A 21,438-nucleotide genomic window follows, 5' to 3' on the forward strand; every position below is an offset into this window, starting at 1 on the left:
CTTGGTAAAGCACAAGCATACTTTAACAATCTTTCAGCTGAGTTGACCATTTAGTTAGCATCTAACGATGTGCTTCATACTCCAGAAGGGTTTTACCCCTGACTAGAATATTACCAAGTTACCTTTTGAAATTTTTGAAGTTTAAATTATCCAAAAGAAAAAAAAAAACCACTTCACAATAGTGAACTTTCAAATTCATCACAATGAAGACTAGTGAAACTCTCTCCAACTGCTTCCACACCTCTGCACAAGTACCACACATACATGGGTACATGCAAACACTACAAGAAAAATTGGCAGATATTTTATTTAGGCCTCCATAGCAAAAAGAAGTAAAAGCAGATTACATCTGAATTGGACATTCTATAATTCTACACAATGACTTCAAAAGAATAGTATGGATTATTAGAGCAATGACCGCCAGTAGGGGAGACAGCCCTTCAAAAAAAAAAATCGCCCAATCTCTGGTACACCTTGAGCGTCACTGTGACAGTTTTGTCAAAAAGCATAAAATCATGGATTAAAAATAGAAACATTTTATTTTTGTTCAAGAATATCACAGTATTAGAAAAAAGGAATGCAGGTGGTGTCAAAAAAGAATGGAGAAAAAATAATGACAACATGCACAAGGACTGAAAACTTAGTCTGCTCTTAAGCATATAAGTTGCCTGAACACATGCAAATGGCACACATAAATGCACTGTAGGATTGTGCAAACTCAAATCACTTTGTGTACAAGACACACAAAATGGAATGTACCAGAAACTTAATGATCAACACAATGAAGATGTGCTATCTCATGAGGTGCCCATCCTCCAAAACCTATAAATCAGCATAAAATAAATTTTATGCTCTTTCTGTTAGCATTGTACCAGGGCAATAATGACAGGAAATAAATTCTAAATTAGTGTGGGTTAAGCATGCCCCCAGCTTCAAATGCTAGAATAATGTGGAACTTTCTACAAGATACCTACAGCATACACAGTTATAGACTTTATATATTATATATTGATAGCTTTTCTTCCCAAACATATCCATTTCAAAATAAGCTATCAAACCACAATAATTTCATTTAACACAATATTGACTGTTTTTACACATATGGTTACATGTCAACCATATACAATATCTGGAGATGTGTTAATGCAGATTCAATACATCTGAACTGCACACATCTTTACAAGTTCTACAGCCAATCTTCCAATAAGGACTAATGAAAATGCAAACTCTTCTGTGATGCCCACATTTCAGGCCACTCCGAAGTCTTCCTAAACCAATCTGAAAAAAAAAGGCCACTGGACCACTCATCTCCAATCATTAACAAGAAACAAATCTTAGAAAAAAATTCTTCCTAAAAAAGTAAAGAGAAAAATAAACTTTAAGGACACAGTTTTAAGTCAATGAGCAATTGAGTATTATCACAAAAACCACTGGCATGCATCTGATGTATACATGTACCACCATACCACAAGGTAAACCTTTTAATATGGACTTTTTGTAGCTGGAAGATGTTTTATTAATAGACTGAGCAGAAAATAAAGAAAACCTGAACTAAAAGTCTAAACTGAAACCTGATGAAGTCTCTCAAATTTGTTCACATTGACTAGTGTTCAAAGGAGATTTCCTTCCTTTGTTCACAAAAATATAGCTTTCTCAGAGAATTCATTCTTATGTGAATCGTATTCTTCAGAAATGTTCCCAGCATTGTCTCACAGCTTTAAACTAAAATATTTTTCTTCATTACTTGTCCAAAGATTGTAGGATTTCTTGCTCTGAATGATAATATAGTCAAAGTAAGCTTTTCCTTCATTTTTCATCTACTGGCAACATTCGTCTTAAAATATTTGTGGTGCCTTTATTTGGATTATAAGATTTTATCACAAAGACTATGAACTTTGCTTACTTAGTTTACTAGGTGAATTTCTAAGATAGCAAATGTAAGAAACTGGACAACAGTTCTTTCAAATAATTTTCAAAAAGATCAATGCAAGAAGTGTATATGACTAAGAAAATTGTACCACATTATTACTGGGTTCTATTATTCTGGCTTATTAATTCAAAATCTCAAAGGACAGGTTTGCAACTCACAGGTGGGTTTAAATATCAATGTACAAATTAAAAAGCACAAAAGGCAAGAGATTTGAAAAGAAGATGCTGGTAATAATTTCTAGTACCTGAAACACAGCCTATGCCTGTAGATGCATGGATATGTGAAATGGATGGGGTCATGTCATGGAATATGCAAAACATATGCAACTAAATATTTAGCTCGCATAATGGTCGGCATTAAACAGTACAAAAGTACAAAATTCTACATTACGCCACAAATCTGAGGAATTTTCTTTAGCTTCCATCATTTGGCAGTAACAAATGTATTTTTATATATTTTCCAGTCATACTGATGAAAGTTTTCTTTGTCATGTTAAAACAGGAGCTTTCATTAACCTGAAATATAAAGAACCTTCATTTAAAATACACTTCGGTTCACTTCAGAGATGGCTATGTAAATAATGTTGATGCATTCCACTACAGAGATGATTTTGTGGAATTACTGCAGTGAACACAGCGACTTGCAAGACCATGCAGTCAACAAATATCTGGAAATCCATATACCACTGCAGACACAAATATCTGTTATCTTCCCATTAGAAGAGATTTGTATTCATATAGTCCACAGCCCTCTTAGAGTTTCTGTTAGGTGCTAATCGCAATACAGGGGCAACATTGAACACTGTCTGCTTAAAAGGCAGCAGAATCACAGCATTTTGTTTACCTAGCACTCAGTAACTTACAAACAATCTTATAAGATGGACATCACTTTTAACATGCCAGAAAGAAGAATAAAAAACAAAAACCAGAATCAATCAAAAGTTTCACTGGGCAGGGGTTACCTTTTTGATGTCCTTCAGTCACTCATGCTGTTTACATGCAAATAAAACATGATTTTAACGTAAAAACAAGAAGCCTGCATGTATATAACAAACCAGACAGTTAAATTTCTGTCAAATCTCATGCAATGAGAAACTGGTACCTCAGTAGGATCTACCACTGCCAGATATCATCAAAATGCAAAGGAGAACATCAAATTATTCCTATTTGTTTTGTCTCTTCACAAAAGTGCACGTTACAGTAGTCCACAGACAGCAAGATGGTGCCACAGCTGTGACTTATCATTTGAGCATTATCTTGCCTGTCACTCTCCAACACCATTCTGAATTTATTACCCTTTGTAAAACCTACAGTAGATTATGTTGTTTGCAAGGAAAGGAGCTATAGCCACAATATTTTTTTTTTCCTCACAAAACTTCATGTCTTTGCTTGTGTTATTTACATTTTGTTTTTCAAAGCTGAAGGTGGTTGGTAAACCACCCGATGTTTCCTACAAGCTTTCTTGTGACTGACATGGACCTGAGTGCTCAACTGGAACATGCACTGGTCAGGTACTCCTGATAAACCAAACTTGTTGGAGGGTGAACAATGTCTAATTTCTCTTTTCCATTTCTAACTGAGGCATGAGGATTGTTCAATGAACCTGAAAATAAATGTCTGCATGTTTGGTTGTAAGGGATCTACCGCTGTTGAGAAAGGGACAAAGGGGTGGGGACCAAAATACACTAGCTAGAACCTCATTTCCAAGGAGACAATGTTTCTCCACACATATATCAATGCTTATTAAAACTGGCAGCAGGCACACTTTCACAAAATATGTTGCATGTTAGAAAAGACAGTTACTCTAATGACCCATACAATCTACAAATTTTCAAATCATACATTCTGAAGCGTGATGGAGCACTTAATTTCTGTATCTTACAAGTACATTTCTTCCCATGAAACACCCACGTGCCAACAAATTCAAGACATGTGCATCACCTCTTACTTACAACACACTGATATATCTTATCACGCCATCAAACACACAATGTTTATGCTCTACTACACAGTCTTCCCTCTGTATTCGTGGGGGTTGGGGCGTACGATCCCTGCGAATGTGGAAGATTTACAGATAACTCTAGCCCCACTCCTCACCCAAAGCATTAACTCTTCATGCTGTCGATTATATAATTATATATAAAACACAATAATGTAAAATAATACACTATGTATCCTGTATGCTGAACTGTAACAATATGTTTTATAAACTTAAAATTACAATATCAATGCTGTAAGCAAACACACACATGCACACACACACACAGGCAATGCAGAAGATATAGTGTGTGGCAGAATAAAAAGATTAATAATACTTAAGTATAATTATAGATTTTATTACTTTAAAAAAATTTAATTTCTTTATATTTTCAAGTCTAACTGTGTCATCTGCAATTTTCTGCAGTATGCTACAAAACTCAAGATTCCCATATATGTTTTTTTTAATGCAAACCCACAAATAGTCAAAATTGCAAAAGCAAAGATCGTGAATGCTAAGAGCTGACTGTATAGGCAAAACTTTTTTCCAACTTTATTACTTATTAACACTTCTATTATGAATTAACCTCTATGCAACTAAGCACTTTTGTCTCAGTTCATTGCAACCAACTTCTCTAGACCTATGTATCCTCTACAACAGGACTGCGCAACCAATAAAGCTAAATATGCAATCCTATCCTCATCCTTTCTGTACAGAATTAGTGGTGCTATATTACTTCTACATCTTCAACCATTATCCTGTCCTCTGGCTTGGTGTCAATCTATGAAACTGCATTTATTTTTAAATAGTCAATCTGTAAGTTAATTTAACACCATTTCCATCCTAAAAGGTGCCTATGATGCACAAAAAATGGTGACCTGCACATTTATCTGTTTTATCTATTCCTAAAAAAACAAAAACCCACAAAAATGTTTCTGCAGGACAATTACTTTCCATGCAGCCTCTTCCTTCAGAAACTATGGTCTCCAAAACCCTTACTAAAATATGTTTCTCTTACCCTCTTTCAGCACATTCACAATTGATTGTTGCAAAATCTGTCTTTGTATATATGTTTCAAAATGAATATTTGTATTCTCAGAACAAAGTCTTATCAAAGGCGAGCACTGAAGAGTTTAGGTAACCCACAAGCATGACCTCTCAACCTCTGCTTGAATCTACAAGTACATGCCATTAATAAGATAGTCTGCTTCATTGGAGTGTAGTGGCCGGCCTTTTCGCAGCCTATGCCGCACAGTGCGCAGGCGGCATGCCACAAAGAACAGGAGAATCAGGGTAAATGCCAGACCCAAAGAAAGGGCAATGATGGGACCTTGCTTGTCAGCAGAGATGCCGGAAATGCTCATCTCCTCCTTGGTGACAAAGACGCTTGTGTCTGCACCGTTTGCTTTTACTGCCGCTGCCCCTGACTTGGCCCCTTGGGACACTTTGGTTTCTTTGCCAGGCACACTGCCCTTATCTTGCTTGTCTTCTTCGGGTTTGCTTTTTGTGCTGATAGTGGTGGCTGGAGATTTTGTTCTGCTAGATGTTATGGTGCTCTGAGTAGCTGACGAGGGAGTGCTGTGAAAACTGCTTTCATCGACATCTGCAGTCTTCTCTGGTTCTGCATGCTCTGATTGTGAGATGAAACATGTAATTATTATAAATCCTTTGGAGTTTTGAATATCTTCCAAGTACAACTAAGCCCCAGTAATCTTTCTTTACAGAAATTTGTATTAGGGTGTATTCACACAAACGCACGTACATCTGTTACAATCTAAAGGAACATGTTTTTCTATGTAGGCTTATCACTCCCAATTTCCTTTGTAGTCTATTTTTCAGCTTCTGAAATGTGCAAATATGGATTCAAATTTTCTCCAAAGCAATTTTTATTATTCTTATCAATTTATCACCCTGGAACGCACTAACTTTTAAATTATGCGTTTAGGATGAAGCATCAACTGAATGTGGATCACATTTCTGAACCAGCAATGTTTATGGATGTTTTATCCATCAATTGTTGAGAAAAACAAAGAAACATGTGGACACAAGATTCTACACAAACTTGTTTCTACACAAGCCCCATCATTATGGAGAACTGAGGAGCTTGAGAAGCAATTATGGGAATTACACATGACAATTGAGGAATGCTCAAATTACACCCTGCGTTCCCGGTTGTGGCAACTTGTGCTAGGTCTAAAGAATAAAAATGTACATGTACATGTACCTTTGCTTTTGGAGAAATCATCTTTTTCCTCCTGACCTCCAGGATTGGATATCGAACCTGTAAATGAAAGGCAGGAACTTCATTATAGAGGACTGCCAGTCTTCCGGCATCTTTAAAACTAACTTCCTTCACACTTTGTTAAATACAATAACATTAAAAAAAAACTCTTATCAGGAATGTCAGACAAGAAAATATAAATTAAACAGATAACTGGTGATGTCTAGTCTCAGTTACTTTATAACATTTGAAAACAACCTTTCTTTAGTAGTCTACAAACCTCAATCAATTAATGCATGCAAACTTGCCTTCTACACAAAATGTACAGTTGCAACCCATGTTTGCACAAGCCACTCACACATAAACTGCCTTTTACCTCTATTCCTTACCACCACAATGAGAAACTAATAATGAAGTAATATTCTGTTTCATGTGACACACACTGTGATTTGTTTCTTTGTTATTGATGTGTTTTCCCTCTAAGCAAGCAAGTCATGAGGAGTTAAAGAATGCACATTTCTTTAATTTTTGATCTCTATTACCTGATGTGTAATCTATCTGTTGTAGACTTGGTTATAAAGCAAATTCAAATTTTACTTTTCCCATATTATCTTTGGAATTGTCCGCAATATACTTTGAGAATTGCACATAGAACAACAATTTTAAATTTAGAAAAACAACTTTTCTTTTTCTAACGAATGTCCCTATCTGATAAAAGCAGCTCCATATTCATCCACAATTTTATGTTTTCTTTGAACTTTCATCTTAAATTTTTTTTTTAATGAAACAAGGCAAAAAAGGGTTATGTTATACACAATACATTCATTGGTTGTTTTCAACGCACTCGTAAAAATGTCTGAAGCCCAGAGCAAATTTTCATGATGGTGGTGGTGTGTTTGTATCACCTGACCTTAATACCCTTAATAATTCTTTCTTTGCTTCCTCTCAACCTGCTTCCTGCTTTTACTGTCTTCAAAGTCAAACCAAGAGCACATTTGCAAAATAGCATTTCAAATAAAGAATTTCATACGTGATTTTAAGTGAAATTATGGTGTAATATGCGCTTGCACCATGTTCCCATATATTTTAGTTCTGTTTTACCAGGTTATACCTTGCTTAGAGAGTTTAGAAGGAAGTCCATGGGCAGGCTCAGTTTTGTATGGAGTGTCTGTAAGAAAAGAACACATCTGGATAAGTTATGAAGACATTTCCCTAGCAAGTACAACAATGTCTCTATATCAACTCCTTTGCCACATTTTAATGTAATAAACCATAGAACACCCTTGATAGTAAAAATATGTAAATATCTCAGTCAAATACATGGAAACGCTAAAAAAGTAGAAAGCCATAATTAAAACATCCTACTGAAAAAGCTATTTTTAAATAAAAGTAAAATGCAAGCAATCATTACTTTAACAGAGAGATAATTAAGTAGCCATCCAAAAATTAATATGAAAAATGTCTCACTTGATTTTGTCTCACTGACAAGCTTTAGGACACAATATGCACACACACACATGCAAACACACACAACTATTAGACCTTCATCGCTCAAACAATATGCAAAGGTACACAGAGATTTTTACATATTGCAAAATCTATATTTGCGATGAGTTTTTGAAATGAATTCAAAATAATGTTTGCAGAAGCTCAAATAAAGTGCAGTCAAAATATTTGTTTATGTCACAAAATCAAAGAAAACAAACGCACTACTACTACTTGCTCCAGTATATCAAAGTACATTGAAAAAACAAAATGTGTGCTTAGAAACAGCCATACTAGACTTGACACAAAAAAATCACTAGTAAAGCTAATATTTGTGCCAAGCTTATTTTCAGCTTCAAAAAAAAAAAAAAAATTTAAAAAAACTAAATTTGTTTACATTCCCATTTGAGACCTTCCTTTTTAATCTATTCTGTGAATTCAAAACCACACGTCTCACCCACCTGTGAAGGGAGACCATGGCCTTTCCTGCCCACAAATACCCGCAAAATACACACGACTACAGTTTCAGAACAAACTTCCTGTCCATTACCAACTTCATGGAAAATTCCACCAGTCCTTGAGTTAGATGCGTGCTCATCCCACACCACCCTTTCTTGATGGAATATTTTCTGATTGGCTAAGATACTGAGATCAAGCATCTAACAGAGGAGGAGGAAATGGGGGAAGAAAGATTTCTCCCGGTCTCAACACTACAGCACATAAGGCATTGTAAATATGCATCCTTCAGCAGCTACTTGAAACTGAGACAGAAGTACATGCAAGGAATGTGGCTAGCTTCATAAAGTCAAAAATGAAAGAACAATTTATGATCAGAAAGAAAGGGGGAAAAAAAAAGGAAGACAAATATGTGCTCAAGCAAGCCAGAATTCTACACAGAACCCAAATATGTTTGTGTCATGCTGATACACTGGCAAAGCTTTGTCTTGCAAACAAGAGCTCAGTCAACTGTCTTTGTATGCCAGTGGTTACCGAGACACAAATATTAAATGTCCACTAAGCTGATACACATTCCCCCCCCCCTCCACCACCTTCTTCCCTTCTACACAATGATCTCTCTAACCCTTGTCTTTCTTCCAGTCATTTCTAGCAACCGCTTTACCTCTGTTCGCTCCAAGGCAGAAAAGATTGGTGCGTCCAAGATTGGATTATCTTCACCCTCCCCACGTGGACTTCCCATCCCCCCTTTTTCTTGTAAACCATTTTTTTACCTACGAAAGAAGTCTAACCAACACAACTAATTACTGAGGTTTTATGCAGTCATGAGGTGAATTTTATGCCAAAATGAAATTCCCACAAGATTCAATTACTGCCAAACACAGGACCATTATTCATCAGACATTATGACTGTTTGCTGCCAAACTCAATCCAAGTTTACTCAACCCACATCCAAGTGACCTAACTTTATAGTACCATGGTCAGCTGAGCAGTAGTCACTAGACTTGCCACCACTAACTGAAAAAAAAATCTTGCAGATAGCATGAGAATTTACAATATAGACATCTTTCATAAGATCTGGACATCTTATATTTTTTCTATGAAAGGTGTCCCAGAAGCACAGATGTCTTTATCTGAGGAGCCCCCTAACCCCATTTTCATCTTTTTCGGAAGTAGAGGGGTGGGGCTGGTTGGTGAAGGAGCTAGTAATCCAAACAAAGCTCACATGCAATAAACAAAAGTGCACACACATTTTTTATATAAACATGATCAACAATATTTATGTACAAGTGCTAACAAATGACGACAGTAATGGGAATCATGCAAAAATGGACACCGTAGGGACAATACTAAACACGTACACTGCTGAGTGCAAGAAAGCCCAGGATTTTTGAGCAAAAAGCATGAAAGACATGACAACATCTACACAGTCTGATTACCATAACCAAGTTTGTAGTCTTGTCTGTACACAGGTATTTCAGGTCCCGATGGAAAGGCATCTGTCTCTGAATAAGAAGGCTCAAAATCTCCAAAGTCATACTGGGCAGCTGGATATCCAAGATCTTGAAGTCCCAGATAGCCTTGCTGTGGGTACAACCGCTGGTTTTGTGTTACAGGGTAGGCTTGGTCTGGGTAGTTCTGATACCTGCTGCCATGACCACTCGACTGCTGGAGGTACGGTGCCTGATATCTGTGAGAGGGATATTGCTGTCCATACATGGGCTGCTGTATGTATGGATCGGAATCCAGAAACTGGGGAGCACCCTGCCTGTCAAGATCTGACAAGCCTGATGCCTGAAGATAGTCTTTCTGGCCCTCTAACTCCAAAGGATTATGCGCTTCACTTCCATGCAAATCGTAAGTGCTTTGACTATGAGGTTTCTCTGGCACACCCACGCTCTGGCTTGGATGGTGCAGTTTTCCAGGAACTCCCTGTGTGCCACTGTGCCCAGCCACAACATACGACTTTTCTGAATCCAAGTCCTGAAGAGAATCTGTTTTGCGATCCTGTGACTTTTCCCCAAAATGCTTGGCCTTGGGCACAACTGATGATCCTGAGCTAGTACTTCCAGAAAGAGGTCTTGATGGTGAGGGATATAGAGCTCCATCTTTGGAAAGCAGCACCTGCTGTGCCTGGTGACTGTGAGGATGCTGCTGCACTGAAGAGTAGCTGTCATCTACTGCATGCTGATGCTGCTTTTGTTTCTGCTCTACCTCTGGCTGCATGACATGGTGCTGACTTGGTAAAGGAACATTCTTAACTGGGCCTAAAGTGTCACCAGTTAAAGATGGATGTGGCTTCAATTTATCACCATCATGACTGTAACCAGCAGGCCCTGGAGCAGGATGGTCTGTATCAACAATTGCTTGCCCTTTGCCTTGAAGTGGCATTTTCAAAGGTTGCTGGGGATTTGAGGATCCAGTATGTTCCGTGTGTGCTGTGAGTGAAGAAGCTGCTGGCACCTGCTTCTGCTGAGATGCTCGACCCACTTGCTGTTCTTCTTCAGACAAAGTCTGATCTGTTCCATGTTCTATAGGAGAATAACTCTCCTGTGGATGCGTTGGAAAGTCAGGCTGGTGGTTCTGCAATGCTGAAAGATGCAGAGATTGCACTGCTGGTGTTCCATGTGTCTGTGCTTTATTGGTGGCATCATGCTTTCTGCCGGGAGACTGCTTAACACCTTGTAATGAAGCAAACCCTTGTTGAGGCTGGCCATCTGAACCTGAGGTCTCATGCAAGCTTTCATCTCCTCTCACAAAGGTTGGATTATTCTGGGCATATGACTGCAATACTGGCTTCTGTGCAGAGCTGACAGGATAGTCGGGATACAAGTGAGATGGCCTCCGATTCAGCAATGCGTTCTCATAGCCATTCATCTGTTGTGATATATCCATTTGTGAATGCTCACCTTCCTCATATTTTTCTGGCAAATCAATGTCAGCAGTACTGAGTAATGGTTTTGAGGGCAGTTCTGCACTGCCAGGATTGCTTCCTTTATTCTTTGATCGCCTATCGTCAACAAATGTCGACTGTCCATGTGGCTGTAATGCTGGTTCCTGCTGTGTAGCATATTGCTGCTCCTTCTGTTGCACTGGTAACTGATGTTCAAAGCTTTGCTGCAAGAGCTTCGACTGACTTGGCCCTTCTTGTGGCCGAAAAGGAGGTATACCTGCTAGCAGAAGTCAGCAATGACAAAACTGCCCTAACCATAACTCCTGACAAGAAGTGATAAACTGCCCTAGCCATAACTCCTGACAAGAAGTGACAAACAAGCGGTTAACAAAGCATGACAGGAGCTCACACCAGAAAGAATCATTAGTTAGTGGTGATAAACTGGCCACCTTCTGTTGCTTTGGAAGCGCCACAAAGGATAAGAGAATGGATATTTCAGTAACAAATGTAACAGAGAGGTTAAGATAAAAAGTATTAGAAATTACATGCATAACTGTATACATGTACACAAATGCATTCACTCTCTTCCAGCCCTATGTATTTGGTTGAGAATATGGCTCTGCAATATCAGCTGCTGTTTTTCTTTAAAACAAATTATGATTTATAAATTTATAATTTCTTTTTTAATTACACTATCAGTGTAGACATGATGCTGCATTTTAATATTCTATTGTTGCAAGTCTCCAAACAGTAAAACAAAGTGGTGTCTTTTACTGCCACTGTCTTCCTGCATACAATGCCTGCCACAGGTGCACTTCTCAATAATCCAGGTAACCATAAAACTAAACTACTGTCAGTGGTGTAAGATGGGTGGGGGAGTGAGGGGGAACTTTATGCTGATGGTGAACAACGTTCACATTCTTGTCTCCTCAGTATCTTTTTGAAGGGGCAGCCCCCACCCTTACCCCTCTGGTTCCTACCCCACTGCATATGTTGACAAAGAGGCAATTCTCTATATTCAATGGTAATTAGATCATCTTGAATGGACCACTAATTCTCCTGGTAGTTATAAATTATAAAGTGCAAGAAAAAAAAAATATATAGAACTCAATCTAAGAGATAACATGACACTAGACATTGACACTTCCCCGCCCTGCTAAAGAAAGGAGGGTGATTCAAGTATCTCTCACAAGAGTCATGATCCACAGGGAGGAGATAACGTTGACAAAAGAATTTAACGAAACGATTGGAGCCTTTTCATATGAGCACGAACTTGTATACACGTCCGTGATATGAGCGCTCGCGACATCGGGGAAACCGAAGGCACTAAAGACCCTGCGGCAGAAGGGAGGAGTAGGGTCCGGGCACCGTTTGTGTGCGACCAGAGTTCTCCGGAGCGGTTGCGGTTGGGGGGTGTGAGGAGAGGGGAACCCGTCTATAATTTCAATGCTGTCGTCACAGCCAGCGCGCCCTGGTTGCCGGGTCATGCATGACCTTTTCATTTTAATGCTTCAAAAATAGAGGTCTTGTGCCGGCGATTAACGTACAGATAATGCCCCCGTTTTGTTGTCGATTTGAATAAACTTCGCTATGAAAATCTTTCTACACAACACAGACCAACATCGCTCTTCACTGGCTATCTAACATCGTCATCGTATCATGCAATCTATATATGAACAAGCCTTCCAGTCCTCCTTGTTCATTCGACGTTCACATACACACACGTCTGGTATTTTTACTGACACCATAGATCAATGACATGGCTCACGAACAGCTGAAATGTCAGTACTGACAAGGATCACAATGTATTTGTGGTGTGAAGGACTATCATTTTGAAAAAAGAAAGACTTCTGTCCGTGACACGACTATCGGTGGCCAACAATACATTGCCTACAATATGTCCACTCACCCACCCCCACCTCGTGACACCCTCAACTCCTAGTGAGCTGTCAAATAGGGCAAGGCGCATATTCAAATGGCCTGGAGGCACGCTCTATCAAACAATAACCCAGGTCCCACTCGTCTTTTTTCGCAAAGCAACGAAGGCAAGCAGGAGTGGAGTACCCTTTGCTTCGTGTTGGGCCTCCACTACAAGACGTCGGTGAGTACACACGGGCAGAAGCTGTCTTATCAAACATCTAGGTCTAAGCTGAAGCGCCTCTGCAACAACGGACAATGTAGTCTAAGAGGATCCTCTTTGGTGTAGTGGGGATGAGCTCCCAGCCACCACACACAAACCACCACACGTCAGGTCGCTGTCCGACAAGGTGGCCATTGTATTGCGCTTGCTAGTACACGACATGTCTGATTCATACCTACATATCTACCACGCTTTGTCTCGGCCTCTGGTCCAGCCGGCTGGATCATACAAGACTCTTTCGTCTTTGCCTCCGCGGCTCCCCACACCCCTTCCTGGGACATTTGCTCTGCCATTGCTCAAACGTTTGTTCATAATTGTTCGATTAAGAAAAGCGTTTAGAGCCGTGCTGCGCCACGGACTTCTTTTCGTATACTTGTCTTAACTGTCGTCAGCTGATGACAGCGAAAAACGCATTTTACACTCAGCAGTTCGCTGAGGTTCGTTAAACCACAAGACAGCGCATGAACGAGACATTGATGCACGTCGTCTTCCGACCATCGCCTCTTGTCATCTGTAGATTTTAATTTCTCTCTCTGGGTCCTTTAGTATGAGTGTGTAAGAGAGAGCAAACAGAAAAGAGATTGGGTAGGCCGGACTGAACATGCACTAAATTCGCGGGTACTATATATATATAAACTGTACTGATGCTTATGTGTAGAGCTTTTTTGTAAATGTGTATTTTACCACCTCTTAATACAAAGAATCTCTCTCGCTCTCTTTCTCTCTTACAAACACAGTACCTTCTCTCCTTCGCTGTCACAATCTGATAGTCCAGCCGTGAGATGCAAACAACTGCTTGGCAAATTTATGTGCAACACCCGCCCTCAACCCCTTCGAAAATACTAAACATGGAACCTATTCCTAGTAATGGTTTACTATCGGGAGACTGGGAAAGAGACAATTTAGGATAACTCTCGGCACAAACTAAAATTACAACAGCTGAGAGTCAGGATGAGTGTACTTCATGAAAACCACCTTTCATTTTATAAATGTTTTGCTTGTCACTTTTACAATTCACCTTTAAAAAGGATGAATTCCTATAAGGTCGTCGTTTAAAAAAAAAAAGTCTGCTGCTAATCATACTACACAGTTCCTCAAAGGGTCCAAAGTAGCTGGATCCTAAAGCAGTGGTTCTTAACCGGGGTTCGATCGAACCCTAGGGGTTCGGTGAATGTGCATATGAAACTTGTGGGTTCGGTACCTCAAACAAGGTTAAGAACCACTGACCTAAAGCCAACAAGCGAAGTGGCCCTCAGCTCACCTGTGTCTGGACAGTTGAACTCGTCGCTGCCGTCAGCACAGTTAGTCGTGCCGTCACACACCTGGGTGCCCGCCACGCACTGGGGCCCTCGCCCATGGGTGCCGAGTTCCAGGCACTCGAAGCTGGAAGGTGTGCACACCTCTCCTGAAAGGAAGGAAAACAAAAACCGCCCCGGCACTATTAGGAATACTCGACTGCATTAGCGTCTGGGTGATGGAGGAACAGTCTCACTGAAGTTTTCAATGGAGCGTTAAAACACAAGCCAAAACTTACTGCAAATGTGGTTCTTCTCGTAGAAACTTTCCCGACAAAAGCATCGTCGTTCTTGGCACACACTGTTTGGGTCCTCACAATGAACATCATCTTTACAAGTTCCATTCAGACCCACTGTAACAGTTACACAGAAAATATCAGCCCTATAAACACCAGATAACATTCTATGAAATATGCTGGCTATGACGTGTATTGTGTATTGCAAAATATTTATCTCATAAGCACACTGAACTGTAGTGATAAGTTACTATGTGTGGAGAGACGAGGGTATATGAGTGTGTCTGCAAAGGTAACTGTTTCGACCAAGAGATGTGGTCTAGGTCAGAGGTCAGTACTGCTGTGCCGACGCTAAGTACGGAAGTTTTCAGCTATTGATGCAGAAAATTGTGCCATCTGACGTTTTAAAAAGGAAAAAAAAAAATTCCGAACAATTAATGACCGGCTGAGTGCTGCGGGATCCAGTCCCCCCCCCCCACTTCTGTTCTCTCACAATGCGGAGTGCTGTCCCCTCCCCGTTGTCACGGCGCTGACACCAGCGGGCTTAGGTGAGACTTGGAGACGTGTCAAGTGCTCCTCCTCATCCTCCAAGCGTGTGCTCGCCTGCTGTCTCCCAAACAGCGGCTCTAAAGCCCGGAGACTTAGCCGCTCGCTCTCCCAAAACAACGCCGCCGTTGTCAGGTTCAGTCCTCCCGTCCCACTCACCCGCCTACCCCCTGCCGCTGCCCCATCCTCATCACATCACGGCCCTCTGCCTCAGCCGCCGTCAGGCAACATTACAGGGTTCGAGATTCGCGACGCGTAGAAACCTTCGCTGCAACGGCAAAGATACCCTTCTAGGCTTGCTCGTTGTGAGAGAGCGATTGAGATTTAAAGAAAAACAAAAAACAAGTTCGTGTTAAGAAGACATCAGTCCTGAATTATGTCACGTTACCGTCGCTTAAATCTCAATCGCTTTCACACAACAGGTGAGCCTAGAGGGGCGCCTTGGCCGCTGCAGTACAAGTTAATTCTTTACTATGTATACTGCAGCTGCTGAGTTTTTCTTGGTAGTTTGCTAGCGTGGTCCGTCTATTATTGTCTCCTGTTTCACAGCCTCCTGGTGCTTCCGTCAAACGGCACCAAGGGAGGCATGAACACCTTCACCCTTACACAAGTTATGTGCTTTACAAGGCTGCCTCCCTACCACCACCACCTACACACACACAACTACGCCCTCACTTGCCCGTGAAAGAATAACCCTGTCAGAATAACATCTCAATTCCACCCCAAACGTTCCCTGAATGCCCTAAGAATCTCAGTAAACTTCCGAGACTTTGAAATTCAGCTGCCGGAATCATGAAAAGGATGGAGTCTTATGACCATGATATATCTAAGTGTTGTACTGGCAGCCTGTGCAGGCACTGTTTAGACTCGCTGATCTGTCATTATTTCTCTACCTCTTCTCCCGCCTGTATTCTTAGGTCACACTCATGTGTGTGGAGGTGTATGGACGTCGCTGATTTCAAATTACAAATATTGATATTACCAGCGTCCATTATCATCACCCGTTTATTTCCTTCTACCTTGTAGCGATGTCGCACAATGGCGGTGGGAGTGGGGTTATTTACTTTTTCTTTCATAGCCAATACCACTCCTCACGGAAAACTAAGAAAAAAAAAAAATTCAGGAATTTATAAGGAAACAATGAATGGGGGAACGGCGTCATGTCGACTAGAAAATGCGGATGCAGTTTTAAATTGAAACAAAAATACTCTATTTGGCGAAAGAAATAAGAAACCACCAGTTCACGTTACGAAAACCGAACAAAGAGATTTATTAACAGAACAGCAGCAACAAATAATATGCCAAGTATTTGCGGGACAAAGTATAGTCACATTTTCGACGATCTGGTGCCGGATCTTTATATTTTGAATGATTTGGGTCTCGTGCCATATGGATCTTCCGGGTGACAACTACTGCCACTCTTTATGGCCTTCAACCACGAAAACAAACAAAAAGATAACACCGAAAAGGACGTTAAAAACCCACAACAACAGATGAACTCCCAGATGTGCACATGACTAGAGGCCGAGCTCTGTCCTTTGTGATCGAAGTCACGTGCTGAGCGTGTCGTGATGAAAGCAACACCTGTGAAAGTCAATCAGGACATACATACACAGGTACAGGTGACGTTTTGCATATCCGACTGTAGCCCTACCTACTACGCGTGAGTCCTTCTCCCTATCACATTCCTGGGGAAGAAAAAAAAAACTAGGTGAGGAGACACGTGAAAGCTACTATATTTGTACCCTGACACGGTCCTTTTGTTAGGCTGTCTTTGGCAAGTGACTTGCGCCTTCACTGCTCGCCTGACGTCAGACAACAGGCGCTCGTACCACCAACTAATATCTATGTACGTCCGTGCTTGTACTGGATTCCAGTCTCGTGTTCGTGTAAGGAAAACGCCAACTCAAGTCCAACACGGTTCCGATTTCTCGTCAAAAAAAGGGTATGTAAAACTGGGTGGATGGCGAGTGTGTATAGCCCGGTACCGCCACAGTATTCACATTATACACGCGGACAATGGCAGAGATGCGCTGAATCAGATTTCATTAGCACGCGAACAAGTGGCCGAAATTCTAGCAAACACGAGTGGAGGTGTGTATGTGTGGCGAAGGTGCCCTGGAATCACAATGAAACTGTTTAAACAAACACACGTCAGTGCGTTAGTCAAACTTTAATACTTCGCTCCTCCTACTTCCCTGGTGTGTGTGGTTGAGTGGAACAAAGTCCTGTAAACATGCCCGATATATCAACCGAACGGATAAACATAGCGGACTATATCATGTGATAAATGCGCAATGGTGGTAGAACACCTGGGTCAGCTCCAGGTGTGTGTTTATGCACTTAATGATTATTGGTTCTCTTCAGACCCTCCAGGAATAATTAGGCATATGGAGAATCAGGCGAGAAAGGGCTAAAACCGCGTTTTAATTATAAACTGGAATAGACGGGAATCCTGCCACTGACGTCTGTGTCAGGGAGGAGCAAGGACAAGAACAAAAAGTAGAGTCAGTGTTGATGATGGCCCGAGTGCATTACCTTGGATGATCAAATACTACAGAGCCCTGAATTGACATAAAGTCCCCAGAATCTGATCCTTATGGCGAGCTGATACACTGAATTAGAAAGTGGTAGTAACAACTGCAACTTTGAATATATCTAACTGTTAAAGGGCAAGACTGAGGGAAGGCACAAATACCGTTTTTGTTGTCTGTGCATGAATTACTTGATTACTTTACAATTAGTCTTTCAAATTGAATGATTAAACATTAAACGTATGTGAGAGAGACAGAGTTTCACTGGTATTAGCCATTGTCTTACTGCATTATCCATTTATTTTCCTGCTTTTGTATTATGTGATGAAACAAGTTCTGTGCTCAGCCCCAACTGAGAAAATGCCAGCTCAGTACCTTCTTATTTCCACCCTGACATTTGCCAGGTGTTAAAAATTATAAGAAGACAGCGCACATGTACTGACAAAAGGCCTCTGAAATAAGGTACAATGAATTTCCACAAGTCAGACAGTTGATATTACCCTGACAAAATATATCTGGGTAAACATGCCTCATTCACCTAAATTAGGCGTTAGTAATAAAGCTGCTGAACTACACAGATTAATGTATCAAAATGTATTGACTCTTGTGTTCATCCTGAATAACTGAGTCAAGTCTCAAATTTATTTTTTACTTATACCAATCAGTAAATTTAACTTTCCTGAGTGTCACTGATGGTCAAAAATGCCAATGTAAAGGTTAAAGCCTTTGATATTGTCAACATCATTGTTCCCTGATGATAAAGCACTAACAAGTGTGAATTTGCAATGTTAATCAGGCAGGGAAGGCATTTCATTTCAGTTTGTGTGCAAGAGAGAGCTAAAATCAGCAACTGCTCATCCCCATTTTTATATCTTCGCTGATTGATGAACAATGTAAAAATTCCACCCAAAACATTCTTATACTGTTTGAAAAATTTTATTTTGATGCTTAAACCCACAATTACAATAAAGTTTTGACAGAATGTTTTTTCCAATCAGCCAGCAAAAAGTGAACTATCCTCAAAGAATTTTTTTTTAATGTGCTGAATTCTATTTCTTAGCAATGCATGGTATGTATACGAAGCACTGTGTAGACAAAGTGCAGCAGTGTTTTCAATAAAGTGCATTTCTTCTTTCAGATGTTTTGCATTCCATGCATTCTTTTAACCAGGCACCCTTTGGATGCATGCTCTGCATGAGTGTTTGGACATGTTTTACTGCAGTGTTGTAGCCATACTTTCCTGGAGGCTTAGAGTTAGTGAATACCTACAATATATACGAAGGCATATCTGCAATGATCAAGCTGATTTCCCCCCACACACACACAAAGTAGGGTGGGAGAGGAGTTAAAAAGTTTTTTTTTTCAAATAATGGAAACAGTTTCCCTGATGTCATCAAGAAATCATTCAACAGCAGCTGACTTTTAAGAAAATCTGGCAGTTGAGAAACAACTAGACCAGAAAGTCACTGGTTCAGGGCTTGTCTTTGACATGTGAATGGAAAATTTCCCCCTCCCCACCACCTACTCAGCTCATGGAAACCTAATTAACAGATAGTAAAAAGCAGGATTTAGCTCTGCCTTTCAGGTGCTGCAGTCTGTGGACTGCCCTTATTGCCATTAAGCTGTAGCACCCTTCACCTTCTTCTTTCTGGCCTTTGATTAAAATAAAACCCAACCTATTCTTCTATATTATTGTATTTGAAGTCTTACCTGAATGTGCACGAATATTTAAAGAGCCTGTTGTTGTCAGTGTTGTTGTCGTCATCTGCGGTGCGATTGATTGAACAGATGATGATGTCGATGGAATATAAGGTTCCTCGGGTGGACTCTCCTCTGCAGCAGTGTCTTCAGCTTCATCACCAAGGCCAACCAAGTCCACTTCATGCTCAGATTCGTCAGGTGCAATGTGAGAATCTTTATGAGCATGTCTGATCCAGTTGCTCATGTAGCTTTCATGATAGCCAAACTCGCATAGGTCATTGCAAGAAAACAGGTAGCAATAGTGACCATCCTGCAAAATCAATGGTTTGGTACCCAAGCATTATAATTTATGGTAACAATATTGACACTGTGACTATTTTGAGAACACTATTACTCTCTTTTTCTCCTTAAGAAGTACCTAAACCAAATTTGAAGAAATATGATAGTTGGCTGGTTAAACGGTTGAAATGACCACTGGTTTAAGACTCCCCTGGGTCTGTGACAGAAAAACTCCCTCTGCTTAGCGAGCAGATAGGTGATTTATCAGGGGAGGCAACAGGTGGCAAGTAGGAGAGGACTGAGCTTCATCCTAGACATAGTGAACCACTTGCACTTCATTTTTCCTATGATTAAAGGGCTGTAAGACATCTTTTAAATTGAATAAAATAATTAAATTCAGAAAAGGATAGCTCAGTGGTGCCTAATCCTTTCTCGCCCAAGGCCCTACTGGATATGATATAAAATCTCGTGGGTCAGAACATGGTGGTTTTGCCAGAATCATGACGTTAAAAATGAATTTATGTAGTGTCTGGTTAAAACAAGCAGGCCGGATGAGGCACCTTTGCAGACCGGATGTAGCCTGCTGGCCATAGATTGAGCATCCATGAGAAAGCTTATGCCTCACAGTTTTCTTGCTCTCTAAATCACAGCTGCTATAAGTTTAAAAATTTTCGGTTAATTTAGAACAGTGATTTTAAGTATGACTGATAAATGTTACAGGTTTTTGTAGTCTTGTAATCACTACATTTCTCATTTTTAATCAAAGAGTCTTGTTCCACTGTCGCTCATTAAGTACTGGGTATCTTTCAAATGCATTGTTTTGCTTCACACACATACACACACTTCACTCCTGTGACTACAAGCAGGCTCAAAATTACCATTAACAGCAAATACATTAAAATCCTATTTATGGCTCTATTTCTTCTTGCCTTTTTGGTGGTGGATTAGAGTTATGGTTAGAGGAGAGTTGTTTCCATTAGGCTTTATAAAAAATATATCTGGCACTTAGTCATATTGCACCACCATATCTTTTTTTATACTGTGATCTCACTTGGTCTTGAAGCATGCGTTTATTATTGTACTTTTGTGGATTGTGCCATTATTTGGTTTACAATCAAAAATGACAAATTTCCCTCAAAACACACATCATAATCATCATAGACATCACACTGAACTAGTATATTCAACATCGTGATAAATTAATCTTGATAAAACAGCAATTTCTCGTACCTTATTTTCATACACGGCCACATCACAAGAGGCGTTTTCGCAACACAATTTTGAACATGCCGCGTTAGATTCAACGTCCTTCGCAAGTGTGAGGAATTTTGCACCATTTTTCTCAGAATTACTCCTTTTAATAATTGCGCTCGAATTTGTTGTCATTCCACACTGTTGTGGAGCAGTTTGCAGCTTTCTGGAATGTTGGTCTGAATACATGGCACCATCATCGTTATTTTTCTGCAAACGCTTCACCAGTTCAAAAAATAATTTTCGTTCTTCTTTAGGTATGATATCTAAATCTGGATATTCCTTCCGCGATAGCGTCGGAACAAACACACAAAATAACAAGTATAAAATCCACATATTGAGCATAACGCCAAAGCAGACGGGTTTTCTACCCAACATTTTAACATGGTGGTACTTCCGATGCGCATGCGCAGAACTAATAGCAGTGGAATGATACTGTGTGATACTGTGGCAGCGAAATGAAACATAGTGCTCAAAATTACTTCAAAATATAT

At 40.1% G+C, this 21,438-nt stretch overlaps 2 protein-coding genes across 3 annotated transcripts in view; one reads left to right on the forward strand and one right to left on the reverse strand.

Moving 5' to 3' along the window:
• Nucleotides 1-288: 288 nt before the first annotated feature.
• LOC112570810 lies at nt 289-21,348 on the reverse strand. The gene is made up of 8 exons (XM_025249442.1): nt 20,924-21,348; nt 19,424-19,724; nt 14,637-14,750; nt 14,364-14,507; nt 9,509-11,239; nt 7,240-7,296; nt 6,132-6,188; nt 289-5,537 (listed from the first exon to the last, which is right to left on the reverse strand). Exons 1-8 carry the CDS (start codon nt 21,320-21,322, stop codon nt 5,083-5,085), a joined length of 3,258 nt encoding a protein of 1,085 aa, XP_025105227.1. The 5' UTR covers nt 21,323-21,348; the 3' UTR covers nt 289-5,082.
• Nucleotides 11,266-21,438, forward strand: part of LOC112570812 — a 34,315-nt gene continuing 24,142 nt past the window's right edge. The window contains exon 1 of one of the 2 annotated variants that reach the window (XM_025249445.1): nt 11,266-13,063. The gene's annotated coding sequence lies outside the window, so the exon portion shown is untranslated. Of the gene's footprint in view, nt 13,064-16,838; nt 17,125-21,438 lie in introns of those variants that run through there. The other variant, XM_025249446.1, reaches the window with a different exon arrangement.

Source organism: Pomacea canaliculata, linkage group LG8 (genome assembly GCF_003073045.1).
Source record: "Pomacea canaliculata isolate SZHN2017 linkage group LG8, ASM307304v1, whole genome shotgun sequence".
NCBI classification, from domain to species: domain Eukaryota; kingdom Metazoa; phylum Mollusca; class Gastropoda; order Architaenioglossa; family Ampullariidae; genus Pomacea; species Pomacea canaliculata.

What these genes read in the sequence shown, in the direction of transcription:
- LOC112570810 (XM_025249442.1), bottom strand. Translation starts at nt 21,322, where the DNA reads ATGTTGGGTAGAAAACCCGTCTGCTTTGGCGTTATGCTCAATATGTGG. An exon ending in AAATATTCGTGCACATTCAG is followed by an intron (nt 14,751 to 19,423) that starts GTAAGACTTCAA and finishes TAACTGTTACAG; the next exon opens with TGGGTCTGAATGGAACTTGT. An exon ending in CGAGAAGAACCACATTTGCA is followed by an intron (nt 14,508 to 14,636) that starts GTAAGTTTTGGC and finishes CCTTCCTTTCAG; the next exon opens with GAGAGGTGTGCACACCTTCC.